General features: G+C 33.2%; 2 protein-coding genes across 2 annotated transcripts; both read right to left on the bottom strand.

Moving 5' to 3' along the window:
* Positions 1 to 1,881: 1,881 nt before the first annotated feature.
* LOC123693612 (homeobox protein 4) lies at positions 1,882 to 5,031 on the bottom strand. Its single transcript, XM_045638798.1, has 2 exons — positions 3,925 to 5,031; positions 1,882 to 3,500 (listed from the first exon to the last, which is right to left on the bottom strand). The coding sequence occupies exons 1-2, from the start codon at positions 4,716 to 4,718 to the stop codon at positions 2,054 to 2,056; spliced, it is 2,241 nt and encodes a 746-aa protein (XP_045494754.1). The 5' UTR covers positions 4,719 to 5,031; the 3' UTR covers positions 1,882 to 2,053.
* A 984-nt stretch (positions 5,032 to 6,015) lies between these two features.
* LOC123693820 (major facilitator superfamily domain-containing protein 6-A-like) lies at positions 6,016 to 19,687 on the bottom strand. Its single transcript, XM_045639060.1, has 11 exons — positions 19,421 to 19,687; positions 15,659 to 15,884; positions 15,212 to 15,366; positions 13,039 to 13,238; positions 12,297 to 12,813; positions 11,435 to 11,599; positions 10,350 to 10,546; positions 9,186 to 9,349; positions 8,016 to 8,219; positions 7,009 to 7,176; positions 6,016 to 6,517 (listed from the first exon to the last, which is right to left on the bottom strand). The coding sequence occupies exons 2-11, from the start codon at positions 15,753 to 15,755 to the stop codon at positions 6,111 to 6,113; spliced, it is 2,274 nt and encodes a 757-aa protein (XP_045495016.1). The 5' UTR covers positions 15,756 to 15,884; positions 19,421 to 19,687; the 3' UTR covers positions 6,016 to 6,110.
* Positions 19,688 to 20,946: the final 1,259 nt, after the last annotated feature.

Genomic DNA, 20,946 nt, shown 5'->3' with positions numbered 1-20,946 from the left:
ATCTAATTGTAATAATTTACAAGGCGACGGTAAATTTCTTATGTCTGGATACTTATCACTTTATGTGGGCGGATTATTGAGTTTCTACATTTTTACTTTTTAATATAGCACACCTGTGGCAAACGGATCAAATCTTATGAATGAATACTTGTTCTAGTTTTGCAATTTTAGTTCAATTTTGGTATGTTCTAACTAGCTCAGGCGCAGTAGTTAGTACCAGTATGATTATATTAAACCACTTAACCTTATTTTTGTCATCTGTAAATAAATACCAAATTTAGACTTTAGCGTGGTGGAGGTCAGATATGCAGACTTTTAAGCTTAACCTACTCTAGTAGTAAATGGTATTTCTTAGACACTTTTTTATGAGATATTTAATTACCGATTACTATTCACATAATTATTCACTATTGTTATGTATTACAAAACATAAATAATATTATCATAGTTTCCATATTAATTCAGACAGATTCAAAATTTAAGGATCTAATAATCTACTAAATGAGAACCTTTCGAAGAAGTAGTTAGTTTTTTTTTTCATACGTTCGATACGACTAACGACACCTAAAAGAACCTAGGGCCCCTCGGTTCTTTCCATCCCTGTCAAAAGAATTCAGTACCAAAATTATGCTAGTTTATACTAGCTCGTAGCATTTGTATCTATGTTATTAACCAGGAATATAAAAATACTAAAGTGTGATGTTCGTATTACTTAGTGTGTTTGAAGCTCAATCGATAAAATATGTTCAAGTCGAACATATTTTATTAATCTAGGCTATAGTACTTCTGACTAAACTTAATCGGTAATATACACATCATGTCGCCCTTCTTTAAATTTCCATAAAAGCTCAATATTGACAAACTTGAATATGTGTTGTTAAAATTTTAATTTTATAATTATTTTACGATGACACATTACCCATATGAAATCGACATGATCTGCAACCAGAAAAGCTCCTAATCAGTGTTCCTACACCGCTCCAATACTCCATGCTGCCTTATAACTTCTAAGATTTAGAAATAAAATTATATTATAAGTAGATTATTGCTAAGATTAATTTATATTCATATTTATACCAGTATTTACAGTACAGTACGCGTGGTAATTTTCATCAGGAAGAAGGTCGAAATCGAATTAAAATAGATCTACAGCGATCAGCTAACAAATAATAAGATGTATATTTATTTATTGATCGCTCTACAATTTTTGTTTTTTATTTATTTTTATTATCATTCAATTATTGTAACGATTTAATTATAAGTTACTATACCTATCTGTATATGACATATGAATTTAAGCCATCAAAGACTGGAAATGAACGAATTGAATGGACTACTTTGTGCTCCAAACTATCTAATTACAAAATAAATTTATGTTCATGAGTACCTAATCTGATACTTATATAAAATGCCAATAAATTAATGTTACAATAATACTTATGTAATATTCTTTTAAGGAACCTGGTGAAATGAGTTTTATAATCACGAAGGTGCTATTTGCGTTACACCATTATCAAATAATTAAATTTTCAAATAATTCTTTAAAAATATTTTTTTACCCACTAACAAAATTTATACATCCAATTTAAAAATTTAAAAAGATTGATGTGAAAACTTACAAAAGCTTAAATTTGTTTAAAAACACATTTAAAAAGCTTAAGTCATAACACTCCATACATTCCACATAATATTATGTAATGTTAAATTGCCTTAGCCCTTATGGCTTATGCTTAGGAAACAGAGTTTAAGCTTGCTTGCTTTACACCCAATACAATTTTTGGATGTATTGGAGTGTAAAGTTAGAAATTATTTATAAAAATATCAAAAAATATTTACCTATTGCATTTTCGTATACTAAAGGTGTAAAATGAAAACAAAACATTTATGTAAAACTCTATTTATTGACGTTGAGTAAATGAACAAATATTCAAAAGAATCGTTTTGTTTTAAATATGTCCAGATCGCAACATCATATTGTACATTCATAACCTAAAATTAAATATATTTATATTATATATACACTTAATTATCCCACATGGAAATATATTTGTAATTATTCAAGCTTTTTCTTTGTGTTCATGTATTTTTCTGCGGCAGTTGCGATCGCGTGGGTTACTTTTCCAGCCATTTCATGAAGATTTTCGTTAGATAGAAATTCGTCCACAGATCTCTTCGAGAAGAATGAGGCAGTTGTGTCGTTCGGTCTCCAACTGTTAGGATAGACAATTTTATGACGAAGAACTGCTTTTATTACTAAAGCTCCTACGTACACAATAAAGTAAGCACTAAAATACAGTGGTAAGTAGTACAATTTTTTTCCTAAGTAGTAGTAACTGAATCTGTTCACTCTTGGCATTTCTGTAGTGGATGGTTCTGGGTGGTGATGATGATGATGGTAATCGTGATCATGATCATCAAAATCATGATGTAATTTGAAATCTCCAGGGAAATCACTTGGAAATCCATGAAAGTCGGATGGTGGTCCATAAGAATCCGGTTTCATGTCTGGTGGAGGCATCATACCAGCACCTTTAACATCACCACCACTGTCATCCCCCATATGTCCGTGATGCTTATTGAATATTAACTCTGGGTAATCTGATTCATGATGTTCCGGTGGAGCATCGTCATGGCCGTAACTAGGACCTGAGTCAGAAGAACCATAACTTGGCGGTGAATCATATTCTTTAGTCGGTGCCTGAGGTCCTGAACTAGGTTTGCTGTAATCATATCCTTGAAAATCTGGCATATCATCCATTGACATTGGCGCATCGTTGCTTGGCATTGGTGGTCTATCATATGAGTAACCCTTAAATGGTTTGCTTTCTGGTGCTATAGTTGGTAAAAATTGTGGAGGCGATGGTGCAGATGGGGGTTTATAACGGTATCCAAGATCCATTGACGGTCCGTCATTGCTGCTTGGACCTGAATATGAATCGATTGAGTCGCTTGGTGGGGTATCGATAGGCAGTGAAGGCACGGGTGCTGGTGGAGAAGCAGGAATTTTTGCTGGCGGTGATGGAGCATCGAAATCAGGCCCAGAAGGTGCATAAGGTGGGAAAGACTCGTAGATGGTTGGTGTTGGAAAATCATTTCCTTTAGGTGGTGGTGGTGGTGGAGGAGGTATTAAATTGGCCGTCGCTTTTGGGGGTGAATATACTGGAGGTGCTGGTTTTGATGCTTTACTACCATAAGCTGGAAAATAAGGCTGTGCTGGATTGTAACGATCAACGGGTTGATTATTGGGAACAGGTTGATTCATAGTTACGGAACCAATGTCCTGAGCTTCCCCTCGTACGGGATTTTTCAAATCAAAGAAGTTATCTAAGTTGCTGTACAAATTATTTCCTTTTTTACTATTCGACAAAACATCTAATATTGGTTTCTTCAAAGATTTCATTTGGAATGGTTTCAAATTGATGTAGGGAAATCGAATGTTTTGTTCGGTACGGATAGCTCTGGATTCATTTTCAGCTCCGCTTCCAGGATTAGTAGCAAATCTAAAAGGAATAAAAAAGTTGTAATTTACTAATAAAACTTTTATCGACATATTATAAATATCATTTATATGTTAATTACTAAAGTGGCTGTGATTATTTACACAATTATAATCTACTAGCTTTCCACCCGCAGCTTTGCCCGCGCAGTCAAAGAAAAACCCGCATATTTCCCGTTCCCGTGGGATTTCTGGGATAAAATCTATCCTATTTCCCGGGGTAAAAAGTAGCCTATGTCCTTTCTCAGGTGACAAAATGTCTCTATACCAAATTTCATGCAAATTGGTTCAGTAGTTAAGGCGTGATTGAGTAACAGACAGACAGACAGACAGAGTTACTTTCGCATTTATAATATTATAAGTGTATAAGTATAATAAGTATGGATATAGAATACAAACAAACTATACGTTATACAAAATATACGTACCCGGGCAAAGCGAAGTTGTCATCTATTTTCACTTCTTCGTTGTTATCAATATTCGAGTCGTCATTTTCCTTTTCGTTATGATTATCGCTTTTTTCTGGCTCATTTTCATTGGCATTATTAGATGTATCAACAAAGACTTCGTCCCAATCGCCGGAATGTTGATTAAATTTCTCATTGTCGATAATATGCCAGATATTTTCCACGTTTATAGGTGAAGATGTCGTCGTGGTTGTAGATGTTGTCGTCGACTCAGTTATAGGTCTTTTTGTGGTCGGCATATATTCAGGAACAGAAGCTTCATTGTAAAAGTTTTCATCCAAGGAAAAATAATTATTGTTATTATTTTTAGGCTTTGGTGTCGCATTTTTTTCTTCTAATTTTGTAACTGGCAATCCATAATTAACAATTCGTGTAACTCTTTCAGTTTCTTCGTCGGGAACATAAATTGGCTGTTGTGTTGTAGACGTCGATGGTGCAATTCTTTCTTTTTCCAATAATTTCTTTATCGATTTCTTCATGCTTCCATCCGACTCGAATTCCGCAAATATTAAATCAGGCGTCTCCACTTTTGGTGTTGTAGTAGTAGTAGTAGTAGTAGTTGCGTTATGTTCTTCAGAGTCCATTCTGCGCATCCAATTATGATAATAAAATGGAGCTGAATTGGCACTATTCACTTGGAATGGTCGTGGTGACGGCGTGACAACATAGACTCGAGGGCCGGGAAAACTTAGAGCATGAACATTTGTTTTTAAAATATACACTAAAAAAATCGTAAGTATCTTTACAGTTAACATTTCAACTGATTATAACTACAATTTTCATTTAATATTCGCGGCTACGAGCGCTCAGCTCGAGGATCAATTCGTAAATGTACAATAAAATGAAACGTACTCATATGCAATATACTAGGAATTGTCAACTCTGAAATAAACTGTGATAATTGTTAGCGGTACTTTAGTAAGTGGAACGCCTGAAGCATGAGATGACCCGAACGCCGTAGCTTGTTAGCGGGATAATCAATGTCACTCGCAACTGAAGCTTCATGGAAAGTGTTACATATTTGAACATCATATTATAGGTAAATAGAGCAACTTAGCAACAGCAGAACGTGTAGTTAAGCGCTTCTAACACAAAATCACCAGCATTTTTAAGAGATTAATGGAAAACTTAAAGAGAGCATTATACACATAAATTTTTTCTTAAATTCGATATTCAGATTCAGATCATATTCACTAATATTATTAGATAAACGAGGCCCAATGTAACAGTAGGCAGAAAAGCTGGCATTGATGAGACAAATGTGAAATAATTTGGATCCATACACCTGGCAGTAATCGTCAATTTTAAACTAGATGTTTGAGTTAGCTACAGCATAAATGTTTAAGAAGAGAAGTAACAATGCCAGGATGTGCAAACAGCTTTAGTATCTACATCTTTGTGCAAGAATTCTGTGGTAGGTTTGGCATTTTATATAACTTTTCTTTTTCTTTTTTTTTCCTCTATATCTAATCCTTTATTTTTATGTGACAGTGTTAAGTAGTTACTGACTTATTATGGTTAATTACTACGACGACCGCGACGTAGCGTTTGTATGAGATAACATATTACATGTTAATATAATACGATGGTATAATTGAGCATTTTTAGGTATTTCTATTCACATATATATTATTAAAAATCATTTAAGGTCCGAATATAGTGATTCTTTGTCCTCACGAATTGCAGCCAATGTCTAGAAGACTATATAAAGCTGAAGAAGCTAAAAGATGGAGCTATGTTCATGATTTGTCATTCAAACAATAATACCTCAACTACAATAAAATCATCGGGCTCTATTATTGGCTCTATTATTTTAAAACGAGTTATTACTTTTCTTGTTTCTTGATAAAGCAAAAACAAATAATAATTACCTATATATTCTTGTTCATCAATCATTAGGTATTATATTATATGTAAATACGTTAAATTTAAAAGTAATCTCTCTAGCTTCTTCTCTATATTTAATATTAGGTTTAACAATACGGCAAGTACCAATACTTTTTTAAATATAAGGGTATTTAATTTACTCCGCTTTCAATAAGACCATTATTATTTATATTCACAATATTTATTATAAATAAACATCTTAACAATAACTTAAAGCTTACATGCGATTTAAATGTATGCTATGTAAATATAACTAAAATTCACACTTTTTCTTTGCTCTCTTCTCGTTTCACGTTTTCAGCGGCTGATCCTTCGTGTTCAGTGTACGCTGGGTTTTCAACACCGGAGTCACTACCGCCATCTGTACTATCCGTGACTAACTTCAATCGGTCCAAGTTTGACATTTCATTAAGTTTCGACGCGTCTTTAGCGACATCTGTATTTACTTTTTGTCCGCGTATCGTTTCAACGCCCTCTACGTCCAACATGTTGGCCTTTTTACAAGCATTGTTCTCTCGATCCTTTACAAACTTTCTTATGCAAAACCTGTTGAAGAGGAAGTATATGCATCCCGTTACAAGTGTCGCGCCGGCGAAAAGTCGATATGTAGTTCGTGTGCCGAAGTATTTCATCAAGTAACCACCGGATAAACTTCCCGCACCTTTACCTGTTAATAAACAAATATGTAGGTATATTAAAATGCAATCACATTTTTTAATTATTTAAAAATAAGATTACCAAAGGGAAAGAATTCTTATAATATTTTATCGATAGATATTTCTAGTAAACCGTAATACAAAATTTAGTTAATTTATAATAATTTTAAATTGATATTTGGGATTTAGCGCCATGCCACTTAAGTATATCAATGCAACACAAAATCAGGCCTAGCGATAGTAAGCATTTAGGACTTTAGTAAATCTATTTCTGTCTATCTTAAAAATAATAACAGAACCATTTTAGATAAAAGCAAACGATGTTGCTTTTCCGAAAATGTTTTTTGAAAGTTGCCATTTATCTGCACAAATGGATCCCACGTTTACTTATCCATTTGTCCCTATAAAATGAACGCTTCATTTTTCCTTACACTCAACTCACAAACTTCGCATACCCAAAAACAATATACTAAATCTACAATTAAGGGCAACAGTCACGCACCAACACCATAATAGAGCCCTCCGAGCAGCCCTTGTACGGAGGTGTCGGTAGTTGTCGACGACAGCAGCGCCGCGTACGTGACCGCGGCCGTAAACGACAGAGACAACGTCACCGACTCCATGGCCTCGAATATTAAACTCAGCCACGGATTGTAGATCAACGAGTACCCTGGAAATGCAGAATTATGTTTAACCCTATTTAACCTTAGCGATTATATTTTCTTAGCTTGGCCTGATTGTAAAAATAACGCAGAATTGTTTATGCAACAGGGCAGCAAACGAGCAGACGCATCGTCTTATGAATTAAAATATCAAAACTATTAACTACTGTAACAATTTTGTAACAGTAGTTAATATTTTGTTAAGTTTGACTGACCGGTTAGCTTGGTTGGTAGTGGCCCTGCCTTCCAAGCCAGAGGTCGTGGGTTCGATTCCTACCCGGGGCAAATATTTGTGTGATGAACATAGATGTTTGCTCTGTGTCTGGGTGTTAATTATCTATATAAGTATTTATTTAAAAATTATATATGTATGCTTATCAGCCATCTGGTTTCCATAACACAAGCGAAAGCTTAGTATGGGATCAGTGGATCAGATCGTGCCGTGTGTGAAAGTTGTCCTGAAATATTTATTTATATTTATTTAATACAATAATGAAAATTTTGGAATCAATATTATAAATTTAATTAATAGATATATATGGTCCGAAGCACGGGCCATGTTATACATTTATACAACAAGACATCGCAACTTTGCTTATAGCATACTAGCTTTCCGCCCGCGGCTTCGCCCGCGCAGTCAAAGAAAAACCCGCACAGTTCCCGTTCACGTAGGATTTCTATCCTATCCTATGTCCCGGGGTAAAAAGTAGCCTATGTCCTTTCTCAGGTATCAAAATATCTCAAATTTTCATGCAATTTTGTTCAGTAGTTATGGCGTGATTGAGTAACAGAAAGACAGACAGAGTTACTTTCGCATTTATAATATTAGTATGGATTGATCACTTACCGAAAAGTCTGATAGCATAAAAGACGAAACCAATAAAAAGCACATTGGAGTGTCCAATTTTACTGATGATAGGGCCAGAGAGAACTAGTAAGGGCAAACCAGCCACACCACCTACGGTGATTGTAATCCCCATGAGTGACTGAGATGCTCCCAAGTCTTGTAGGAACCAAAATAGGAAACTCTCTAAGTAACCCCATGCAGTACCTGAAAAACATGAAATTAAAAATTAAATCATCATGCCTACGGAATTTATTAATTTTGTTCAGTTAGAAATATATAACAATAAAATTCGATAACAATTAAGTATGTACCTATATACTCTTTAAAAATAACAACAACTAAAACTGAATTAGGTAATTATGTAAATAGGCAATCTTTCATGAAACAAAGGGAAGTAGATACCATCTTAACCTTTGTGAACTTTCACTTCAAATGCCTATAAGTACATATTTATAGAGAAAACTTAAGATGGAGAAGGTTGAAACTACTTTTAAGGTTTCAGTTTACATTGTGGTATTAAGAAATTAAATGAATTCTTCATTAACTTAAAAAAATATGCATGTCTAATAATAATGTTACTTTTTTACTGTATGTTAATGACATCGCAAGTGAAGCTAGTATATAATTAACTAGCGGTCCGCCCCGGCTTCGCCCGTGGTACATTTTTTCGTTTTCTCTCCATAAGAACCATCCTCGTACTTCAAGAAATGTAATAAAAAAAGAATTAACGAAATCGGTTCAGTTGTTCTCGAGTTATGCGCTTACCAACACATTTTGCGATTCATTTTTATATTATAGATTAGCAGTTTATTTAACCGTATTATTATCTTTGCAAGACAAGATAAGATGGCATATAATTAAATTAATCAGAAGTCGTATGATTACAAGAAAATACGCAGAAAATTATGCGTCTTAAGACTAGACTAGCCTAATGATTAATTATATTACTCTACATTTTATTTCAAAATGAAAAGTTGTTTGAAAATCACTCAAATCTGGAACGAAAATGTGTTGCAGGTCTTATATCAATATCTTAAAAATAAACAACTAAAAAATATAGAATACTTCTGAGTCGTTTTTCATAACAGGTAATGTTTTCTCCTAAACACACATAACCTAAAACAAAGTTTTATATTTCTTAATAGCGAGTACTTAGAACATAATATTTACCCATGACAACACACGCAATAAGAAGGGCAAGAATTTCGAAACTCTTGAACACTGTGATAACATCTTTCACGAGAGTTTTGGCGGGTTTCTTGAACTCGAGGTCGAGGCTCAGCATTAGAGCCCCGCAAAGGACCTTCAGTACTGCATACAGATAGAATGCCGGTCTGCAAGATAAAGATTAGGTACTTTATAACTATATGGATCTTATTAAATTAATCTGAAATAAATGATATAAATAAATAAAATAAATAAATAATAAGGGTTTGATTGAATGTTCAATATAGAACATACGATTACAATACAAATATCAAAACAAATATTACTTTTTTAACGTAATCTGACTGAATTAACATTAGGAGGAGTATAGTTGAGGATGAAGAGAAATAATTGTAGCTATATTATTAAAATAATAATAGTTTAAAAAAACTAAAAGACACGCTTTTTATAGAAAACCGAACTAAAAAATAGAAAATTTTATCAAATTAGTGTATTGTCATCGGTCCTCAATAAATCTACAAAGTTTGAACGAAATCTGGCCGTTTAAAGTGGGTCAAAATCGCGCCCAAAGAAGTCGGTTACAAACATACAAACATACAGGTGAAGCTAATATAAAGCATGTAAAAAGATCAGACCAGACTAAACATAACTGCTTTCCTTACAAATCTTCACCGATCAATAAGATTAATATTAAGAGCATTTACTCACATAATCCCGTCTCCTCAAATTTGCGACTTAGATGAAAACTACCCGATTTACATATATATCCTGGAAGCGAGGTCCCGATACGAACACGTTTTATATTATGAATTAACTTCCTCGTTCACATACTATATTAAAAATAAAATTAGCATACCCAGGTAGTTTTGTTTTATAAATATCAAAGGTGAAACACTCATCCACTGCAGGAGGAATTTTGTTTATGTTTAGAATGAGTATCATTGACCTGAACTTTTTATTTTTATATATGGTTATAGAATATACCTACGATTATAGATACTATCATGCACTTAAATAAGGTTTATGTATGTAAGGTCGTATTTAACAAAATTAAACTGAAATATTCTGTTGAGACATCGTAAAATTCTTTACCGGTAGGTAGGTACCCTTGATTAGACATTGCAAGGCATTGAAATTTCCTAATACTTATGTAAAGTTATGCAATACCTAAAGTCCCTGTATCCTTTCCCCCTACTAGCATAATCGATGAGCAATCCAGAAAGGGGCGAAGATAGAATGCCACCAAAACTGCCATAGACTTTCTGCAGCCCGTAGTCCGCGCACTGTTCCCTGATGATGGCGATCACGGCGCCTTCGAACATCGCGAACGAAGTTCCGCCAATGATGCCCACGAATACACGAACCTGAATTAATCGTTTAATATACTTATACGCTAGTAAAAATAAAGATAATGAAATATACAGCGTTTTTTTGCTACATTCAGTCCCATGCAAAAAGGTAGGGTCAGATTTAAAGATATGTTATCACGTAGATTCTAAAGAGACGATATTAACAGCCAATTTCAATTCAAGTTCAACTCGTTGATGAAGCTTTTCAGTATTTATCAGTCACAAATCTCTTCATCACTATTGAATGCTGTGTTTCCATTTATTTATTTATATTTCAATACGATGTTGAAGTTTATCTAGGAAAGATATTCGTAATAATATAAATTTTCATGAATTTAATAAATTAGGAATAGAGTTATAGAGCAAACAAATAAGGTTATTTTATTGATTGTAATTACAATGTAGTTGGTATACAGGTATAAAATTTCTTTAGTTACTTAAAGAAATCAACAAACATATAATGAAAGATAGCACATACTTAACATGAGAGAAATAAAATAAAGCGGTTGTAGAAATCAATCATGTGTGCTTTAGAAGGAATCCGATATGACCACGAAAGGTAACTAGCGATATGAAATGAAGGCATTGGGTCGAGACTCGAGTGTATCTAGGTTTTACTAATACAATTATTATAACATTCAAAATAGAAATGATTCATTAATGCACATCGATTTTTAAACGACTTCAAATGCAATATTTAATTTTATCATTTAAATTTTGATTTTACTCCAGAAATCAGTAAATAAATTGCGAATATATGCGCTACAATTTACTTGAATCTAAAATTAACCCGCAGCATGTTTACTAATTTAGTAGTTTTTGAATACATAAATCAAATACCAGTTTGAATTAAGTTCAAGATCTGCAAGCGCTTATGTAATTATCGTGTATATTTTTACATACAGCCATGTAAGTCCAAAATGTTAGAGCTGGGTCGATTTCAACCTGCTCTTGACTGTTCTCGCAAAGACTTGTCCTTGGAGCGGTCGCCGCGCAAGCAGAATAACATTTTGAGAATCGTTTAGAGTTAACTTGCACCCACACTGAAAGATCATCCACGTTCTCTGTCTGAAAACAAACACATTTGCAGTTTTATGGCATAATGTTTAACGTTTTGCGGTTTGCACCATACCACAGATTCCAAATAGTTACTACGTAAACTACGCTCTATCACCACATATTTACAACTATGTCAAAAAACAATAGACAAAAACAAATTACCATCTATTACTGATAATAGCTAAACTGACCTAACCTAATATTGGCCTTGCAAAAGAACAAGTCAACAGAATAAAGTGCCCAAAAAAATTAATGCACAAATTTTAAACTTAGATATAATATGGGAGAACCCAGGATGAAGGAACATGTTTTCAAGGAATATTTACAATAGATGTATATTTTATAGTAAAGTTTTATAGCAAAAGTCGATACAGTCGGTAAAATGTACTTAAAAATAGCAGCATATCTACATATTTTAAGTTTTCAATTAAAATCTTGTACAAATACAAAATATAAAAGTATTTAATATCCCTATTTCTAAATGTATAATTGCTGATAATGTGCAACATCTATAGGCAGAAGATAAAATTACATATCGAAAGGCGAAGCATTCAACCTTGGCCTTTAAGAAGTGTATTCATAATTCTATCGCGTTAGGTATATTATTATGTAATTGAACGCCTCTTTATTATTGATAATAAGAAAAATTATTGTATATTGATTTTGTTGTAAAGTCGTAAAGCATAAAAATAAAGGAAGAACATACTTGGCTTAATTTATCAATGCACGTAGTGCTATCAACTCCATTAAAGTCATCACCATATTTGGTTCCATTCTCTTTTAATATGGATCTAACTTTATATTCATGAACTTCATTATTTCCAGTTTTTACGTCATGCGATAATCTCGCACGAAATTCATATTCCGCACCAGCGTCTGTCTGAGATAATAAATCGGATTTTCCTAAAGTACAAGTTGCATTCGTGACTTCGTATTTACATTCCATCTTATATAATTGAGGCACGGGAAAAAATATCTTGTTATCGGTAACTTTTCTCATCGTAGAATTAAAATAAGGATCGTTAGTCAATATTCGAACTCTCGTTTGGTCTTTCACTGGTTTGGAATCTCTTGACAATGAATTGTAAATATTTTGGTAATAAAGTCTCGTTGATTGTATCGGGGACTGTAAGTTTACATTGTATAAATTACTTCGAAGTACCGCATCCATCTCTTCAGGTGACGCGTTTGGTAACTCGCAAATATATCCGCATGACTCTACCCTGCCAATAATGTATGTATTATTGCGTTATAAACACTTTACTATCTCAATAAATAAAATACATGATGAATTCTTAACTATAAGGCTTTTTTTGAAGCATCAGATTAAGATAATTATTATAATATGTATATTTACCATGTCGATTACCTACATTAATTTAGTTTGTTTTATTTTAGATGTAAATGCAAATATTTTTACAATTGATAATTAAAAGACAAGTACTTACGTAAGATTAGTTTCATGGGCATACTGATGTAGTGGTTGGCAAGAATATTGACTGACATGTTGAAGTCGCAGGTTTTGGCCATTACATGACGCTACAAGCTCTACAGAAGGTGGGTAGGTGACCATCAATCTTCCTACTGGTACAGTCAGCATCAACAATGCTGATAGACCTCCCAAGACTGATGTTAGCGCCAATAATAACTATAATATATGGAATAATAAATTAAGTATTAATAATGTGTCTATAGATCCCTGCCCAAATTGTTCCAAATAAAACTTTGAATAAATCGACATGGTTTCAATAAAGTTTCAATAATGTGGATTATATTATACGTTATCATCTTAATACCTACAACTAAAAATATCTTGTACAACATAGTTACATAAAATGTGTGAATTGTGAAGCAAAGAAAAAAAATAATGTCAAAATTTGAATAATCAACATTTTTTTTGGACTTTAGTAATTACTTTTAACCACAGGATGTAACGTTTAAGGGAATTATTAGCGAAACTAGTCTACCGACATTTGACTCTCAATTGTACGTCCATCAGCAATAAAATGACATTGAATAATAGAGTCATCGATTTAAGCGCAGAGACCGTAAAATGGTCTCGTGAAAATATTGCCAACGTCCATCATTGCGTGCTGAGATATTAAAATTTTGTATTACATCGTCTAATAAATCATGATTATTGATAAATATCGTGAACGCTGGCCGCCGTAGAACTTAACAAGTACGTCTAACTGAAAATAAAAACAAAATATATAATCTACAAATTGATAATCTTCGTCGTTCCCTGAGAACGTCGATTAAAAACTAAATAACTCATTACCCAGCCTATTATTACCTACTAGCTATCCACCCGCGTCATCGCCCGCGCAGTGAAAGAAAAACCCGCATAGTTCCCGTTCCCGTGGGATTTTCGGGATAAAACCTATCCTATGTCCTTTATGGGGTATCAAAATATCTCTATACCTACCAAATTTCATGCAAATTGGTTCAGTAGTTAAGACGTGATTGAGTAACAGACAGACAGAGTTACTATCGCATTTATAATATAAGTATGGACTAGCTTCCGCCCGCGACTCCGTCCGCGCGGAAAAATTAAGAAAAATTAAGATTTTTTTTTCTACGTATTTTTCCGGGATAAAAAGTATCCTATTTTATGCCCAGGATAATAAGGTATAATTATACCAAGTTTCATCGAAATCGAACCGTTAGTTTTCACGTGATGCCTGAACATACAGCCAGACAGACAGACAAAAAATTTTTTAATCACATATTTGGGCTTGGTATCAATCCAGTAGCACCCCCTGCTATTTATTTTTTCAATATTTTCAATGTACAGAATTGACCCTTCTACAGATTTATTATATGTATAGATTATTACCACCCTATTATTAATGTAGCTAACTTTGTGTTTTATTTTTGCATAATTTATTTGAATTCTCATCTCAGGCCTTCATATAGGCAGTGATATCGATACAATAAAGAGTTAGTTACGTGTGATAATACCAATTATTCAATATAAATGTCAGTGAGCATCCGCTACAAACAAGCTACAAACAATCCCTATTGTCATTTGTGACGCACGAAATTTATTGTCATACGATTTTCCTGCAACAAGCATAACGTTAATAAAAATGACCAAATTGGACTCAGGTGCTGTTATTCATTGTTCAATAATTCTACCCTGCCCAGTTTAACCGGAGCAGATAGGTACAACTCTTTGAAACAGTAGTTAGATATAAGTAAACTATTGTTTCTAAAATAAGAACAGTGTAACAAATACGTACTTGTACCTAATACCTATCGTAAAGAAACTTCCAACGAAGTAGATAATATGACTTTTATCGCCGACTACAATGTATGTTATACCAACAAGCCGCAACATACATGACAAGCTAAATTAAATTTTTCGACCTGCATTTAACATCACGATACACGAACAATAAATAACATTCGCACACTTCGCACACCTACGTTCTCATAAATAAAAACAACCTAGTTAAGCTATTCAGAGGTCAAATTCTTCAGTCTGTTTTAAAACTCGTATCCTATGTGTGTTTTTTCCTCAAAGATTTTAATATTTTTTTTGCTAATTCTGTAAACACATAGTTACTACCAGAAAAACATCTTTTGTGTTTTAACTTATTATCTATTTTTACTTACTCTAAAATTGCCAATTTTGTCCGCAAATAATCCAGCAAGCGGTGGTATCATGATCAAAAAAAGTGGTGTTAATGATGACATAACTGCTGTCTCTTCTACACTTATGCCTAATTCTCTCATATGAATCGTTAAATATGGATATAAGACAACGTGTGCTGAAAATATAAAAAAAAACTTACTAAATTGGTTATTCCATACACAGAATAGAATCATTCACTTATTGTTTTCGTTTCAATAATATCTCGATTTGATGAATTTGTAAAAAAAAGGCATTTAGCCTGTTAACCATATAAAATCACATAGCATCTTTAAATGGTTCCGTATTGTTGCTTAATGGATGCTTTGCAATTTTGCAATCAACTGACAGACGCACAATACACGTTGAGTGGCAAATGGCAATGTTATTGGCTAATGTACAATAGCTTTCGAATAATATTATCTACTCACTAGAAGCATGCACAAAGCACAATATCTTGAGAGGTAGAAGTTTCTTCTGCTTTAGATCATCGAGGATCCTTTTAAAGAATGACCGTATCATCTGCATTTTGATGTAGTTTTCAGATTATTCCGTTAAAAATTATGTTGGAAAATTCGTCATTCGTCCTTTTAATTGAGAGACCTCTCTTGTATGGAGTTGATTCATGGAAATTGTATATTAAGTATTTTGTCCTTCCTGAAAATAAAAGTTGATTCCATTATTTCGTAAAAAATTGCATTATAATAATAATGCTCATATTGAATTATAAATATACGCCTCCTAGGCATATCGCCTATAGCGTTTATTCAATTAAAAAAATAGATTTACTCGAACTCTATTTCTACGAATGCGACAAAAAATAAAAGTAAACACTTTCAGTTTAAAAACTCTATTGATTTCTGTAAGGAGAGAGTAGAGCACTACCTCAACGCTCCGCTTATGAGGCGTGCAATAATTTAAATGTATAAATAGACTAGTTTTTAAATCACAGTAGGTACCTACAGCTACTACTAGAGTAGGTACCTACTTGTAACCTAAATCTGGTTTTCTTAAATTAATTATAATATTATTCTTGCTTGACATTCAAAGTAGGAACCTAAATACAAGATATTATTTTGTTCCAGGGGCAAAATGTGGGACGGTAATAATTCGAACTAATTTCACATGGTAGAGCGTAGACTAAATTCCCTTCTCTCTAATCAAATATAGTCTTTAGGTAGGTAGGTAATTACAATGTTACAGGTAAGATTATCTTTAGAAAGCATTGCTTGTTATTAATAAATCACATAATTAATATTACAATTTAACTATATATTCAGGTGATGCATGTGTTATGTTACCCTGCTTACCTACTTGATACTTGAATAGGCTTTTACAAAGGAATTATTAATCACTAGCCTCCGCCCGCGACTCCGTCCGCGCGGATGTCGGTCTTCGCGTGGATGGTTTATCCATTTTGAGTAACTCTGACAATGACTGCATCTTATAAATATCTATTGTACCCAAATACGGCTAGGCCTATGATAATACGCAACGTGTGTTCGCGGTTCTACAGAACAACGTCTATGGATAAAACTGAAAAATTAAGATTAATTTTTTTTCTACGTATTTTTCCAGGATAAAAAGTATCCTATTTTACGCCCAGGATAATAAGGTATAATTATTCCAAGTTTCATCGAAATCGAACCGGTAGTTTTCACGTGATGCCTTCACATACAGACAGACAGACAGACAGACAGACAGACAGACAAAAATTTTTTTAATCACATATTTGGGTTTGGTATCGATCCAGTAACACCTCCTGCTATTTATTTTTTCAATATTTTCAATGTACAGAATTGACCCTTCTACAGATTTATTATATCTATGTATAGATTAGCTACGCGCAACATACACACGTCTGTGCTCTTTCACGAAACGCCACCTGAATACAATGGCAGTTTCAAAACAATGTTCCTTTATTTATACAAAGCTATACCAGAATAAGTACTGTTTAGGTACACTTAATCACTGGGTAAACTTCAGCTCGTCATTGTTGCTGTGTTTAATATTATCGTTCAATGCATAAGTAATGGTTAAAATAGATAACTTGTAGGTAATTACTTTATTGTGCAACTACAAGATTGCAAAAATCTTTTTTAAGTATACTTCAATGTTTTCTGGATAAAATAAATTAATGGTAAGTAACTATGAGATCTTGGAGATTTTTACACTTTAAAAAAATAGTAAGTATACCTAGTTACATGGTACACCTTACGTTTGATCTATATAATTATTTCTTACTAGCTGCTCCGCGCGGTTTCACCCCCGTGGCTCCACTCCTGGTGGTCGTGGCGTGATGATATATAGCCTATAACCTTCCTCGATAAATGGGCTATCAAACACCGAAAGAATTTTTCAAATCGGACCAGTAAGTAGTTCCCGAGATTAGCGCGTTCAAACAAAAAAACAAACAAACAATCAAACAAACAAACAAACAAACTCTTCAGCTTTATAATATTAGTATAGATATAGACCATTTTCTCACACAGGCAAAAGCTTGAACTTTAAACGTGTTTTGACCTTAAAATCCGATCTTACGTAAAGACAAGATGATGAACGTGAATAATGACGTTTATTGTTTCCTGCTTCTATTTCTTATTTTTTTTTTTTTATGTAAAATCACATCTACAATGTCGATACTTTACATAGTAGGTTTAAGGTACTACATAATATATACCTACTTAAGTCTTAATGTCGTGTTGAACTCGCTGATTTCATGTAGGTAGGTACTACTTACTAGTCTGATTTCAAAAAAATATTTTAGTATTAGGTAGCCTATCAATACGATCATCATTATATCATCAATACCTAATATATCATCAATCATATATCATCATCAGCTTGTAAGCTGATTAATGCGGGTAAAACCGCGGCGCACAGCTAGGAAATATTATACAAAGAAGAATTTGTTAGATTCTCCGGATCTACGATACCAATTTCAAAAATTATTTATTTATTAAATAAATAAATGTACCACGGGTGAAGCCGGCGCAGACCACACGCGCTAGTCAAAAATAAGTATAAAAAGATAATGTAGAGTCGAACCTAATTCAACGGTTCTAAACCCTGGCAATGTGTTTTATTAGTTTGTTTCCCTACATAGATATATTTTCAATGGTTTATAGTTAGCCATAGGTACCTAATATGTCAGTAATATAAATATCCTGAATATTTATTATTACTATCATCCCAAAATATAAGTTTCATACATGGGCTCTACCTTGTTACCCAACATGCAATCACATATGGATTATGAATAAACATATCCAAATAGAATTTTCCACTGGTAAAGAATTGTTATAGATGCAATAACGATAACAATTCTTACAATTTTAAATACCTCTCAACATTTCGCAATCTCGTCTCTCATTCTTCAGAAGGTAGATTGTATATTTAATTTATGATATCTCATAAATAAAACAAATATTACTGAATAGCACACATTTCTACTGAGCTGTTTCTTTATTTTATTTTAACATATATATTTATTGTATCAATTCCGTGAACTGGGTTATTTTAAGACGTTATAGAACGGTAGCCTATATGTACCAAAAAATATATAGTAATATTAGCTGTATGTTTAATTATTGACATAAAACATATTATTAATATAATAACACAAACAGTGTTTTTTTTTCTTTGGTATTTGAAAGTTATAATAAACGGAAATATAGTGAAAGGAGAGAATGGTACTACTTAAAATCTGGTTAAGCCATGACTCTATGTGGTCATAAAATACGAGTTATGCATACTTATCGCATACATATGATACACTCATTTTTCACTGTTAAATATGTATGTAATGTTTATGTGTTAATCCTTATGTGTTGAAGTAAATAATTGATTGGTATTCATTCAAAACCAAAAAGCCTAACTATACGATCATAGAAAAGCAGGCTAAAATCTTAATACTTTCACGTTTAGAGGTCAATAAAACAATTTAGCACGATCAGAAATGCTTAAAATTATCTCTCTTTTTTTATTTCATTGATCAAAACCATAAAACTCTGCTAAGAAATAGGTATATGTCGTTTACGATTAAAAGATCAGATTTGTATAGAACAATGGAGAACTGTTTGTTTTATTTTATGACAAATGAAGTTAAACATTATAACCTTACGAATTATTTTGATACTTTATGGCTACACAACCCTACTAGTCACATACTTAGTATTTGAGTACCTACTCACCGCTTAACAGTTTTATTTTCCAATCTTTATAAAAAATAATAAATCACTTCACAAAACACCCAAGCATTGTTAGGATAAAATTTATAAATATAAAAAACCACAAAATAATCAGCTAAATTATATTAGCTTTTTTTTAATTAAAACGGAACGCAATTACACGGTGTACTCGGTAGCGTGTATATAATACGGTCTCGGCGCGTGCGTCTGCCTAAGTTTTGCTGAACACTAGCGGAACCGCAACACTGCGTCCTCCTCTCACATGTACTGTGAAGCCTGTGTACTCTGTATGCATTCAAGATTCGACAAACCTCCAACTTCCAAACAATTCACGACATTAAATTAAACGCATACCACAAGATTGAGCAACTTTGCGAATGCAATAAAAGCATGCTAGGACGAAAATTCTCGATAATCTGCAATCAACATTTGTTAATCTGTTTGTTTATATACACTTATCTCTTACAAATATTTGCATCTAATATGCATATATACACTTTACCTTTACACCTAGAGACACAAACAACTACCTACCTATCGAAACATCCACCTAGATAATAAAGTCATTGGTAGAACTGCCGTTATGCTGACATTTTTAAAACTAGCTATACCTACCCCGCGGTTTTGCCCATATAACTCCGCTCCTATTATATATATATATTATATAGTATGTACAGCCTTGTTCGATATATGGGCTATCTAATACTAGAAGATTTCTTCGGGCCCGTAGTGCATTAAGACTTGCGTGTTCAACCAAACAAACAAACCAGCCAACTCTTCAGCTTGACGAATAGTAAGTAGATTCAATGTGACTTTACCAGACTTAATAAATTTAGTTTTAGAGTATACTGAAATCCATAAACTAAAAAATATACTGATTAAATTCACAAATCACAATACATCTTGTACTATATAAAAATAAGTCGGGTTTTCCTTCCTGACGCTATAACTCCTGAACGCGCAAACCGTTTTCCACGGATTTGCATTCGTTGGAAAGGTCTCGGGCTCCGTGAGGTTTATAGCAAAGAAAAGGTGTCTCTGCAGGTGGCGAAACAGATTTCGCCCGGTTTGCTAGTATTTTATACATATCTAGAAAAGGATATGCTTAGGTGGAAATACGACATCGCTGAAAATTATGATCAATATAGAGGTAAAGCATAAAAATATGAAATGCAAGTCAGTATTTACATTATCACTAACATAGTAGATTTTAACATTATCACTACTTACATAGTATTAAAAAGGTATTAAACAATTTCTCGTTATCCGTTTATCCCTATGCTTCGATCTACTGATTTCTATGCGGTTTTTTTTTTGAAGTGAAAACTTCTTTAGCGGCGTTGGGTATAAAATCTTAAACTCGCGTCAGGACACGTGGCCTGATCGAAAAAGCGTAACACGGATGTTTTTCTTTTTTTTTAGGCCCTTATATTCCATGCGTAAGACGGATACGATTCCAAAATATCAAACATGCTGAACGTTAATAATCAAGTTTTCACTTCTGCCGGCACTCCCGGAGTGCAACCCGT

This window comes from Colias croceus, chromosome 1, assembly GCF_905220415.1.
Source record: "Colias croceus chromosome 1, ilColCroc2.1".
Taxonomy (NCBI): domain Eukaryota; kingdom Metazoa; phylum Arthropoda; class Insecta; order Lepidoptera; family Pieridae; genus Colias; species Colias croceus.
Note: the sequence above shows the minus strand (reverse complement) of the source record. Positions and strands in the feature narration are given on the sequence as shown.

Excerpts from the sequence above, each read along its gene's own strand:
- LOC123693612 (XM_045638798.1), bottom strand. The coding sequence starts at position 4,718 with ATGTTAACTGTAAAGATACTTACGATTTTTTTAGTGTATATTTTAAAA. Across the intron at positions 3,501-3,924 it reads GACAACTTCGCTTTGCCCGG|ATTTGCTACTAATCCTGGAA; the intron begins GTACGTATATTT and ends TATTCCTTTTAG.
- LOC123693820 (XM_045639060.1), bottom strand. The coding sequence starts at position 15,755 with ATGCAGATGATACGGTCATTCTTTAAAAGGATCCTCGATGATCTAAAG. Across the intron at positions 15,367-15,658 it reads GTGCTTTGTGCATGCTTCTA|CACACGTTGTCTTATATCCA; the intron begins GTGAGTAGATAA and ends TTATATTTTCAG. Across the intron at positions 12,814-13,038 it reads GCCCATGAAACTAATCTTAC|GGTAGAGTCATGCGGATATA; the intron begins GTAAGTACTTGT and ends CATTATTGGCAG.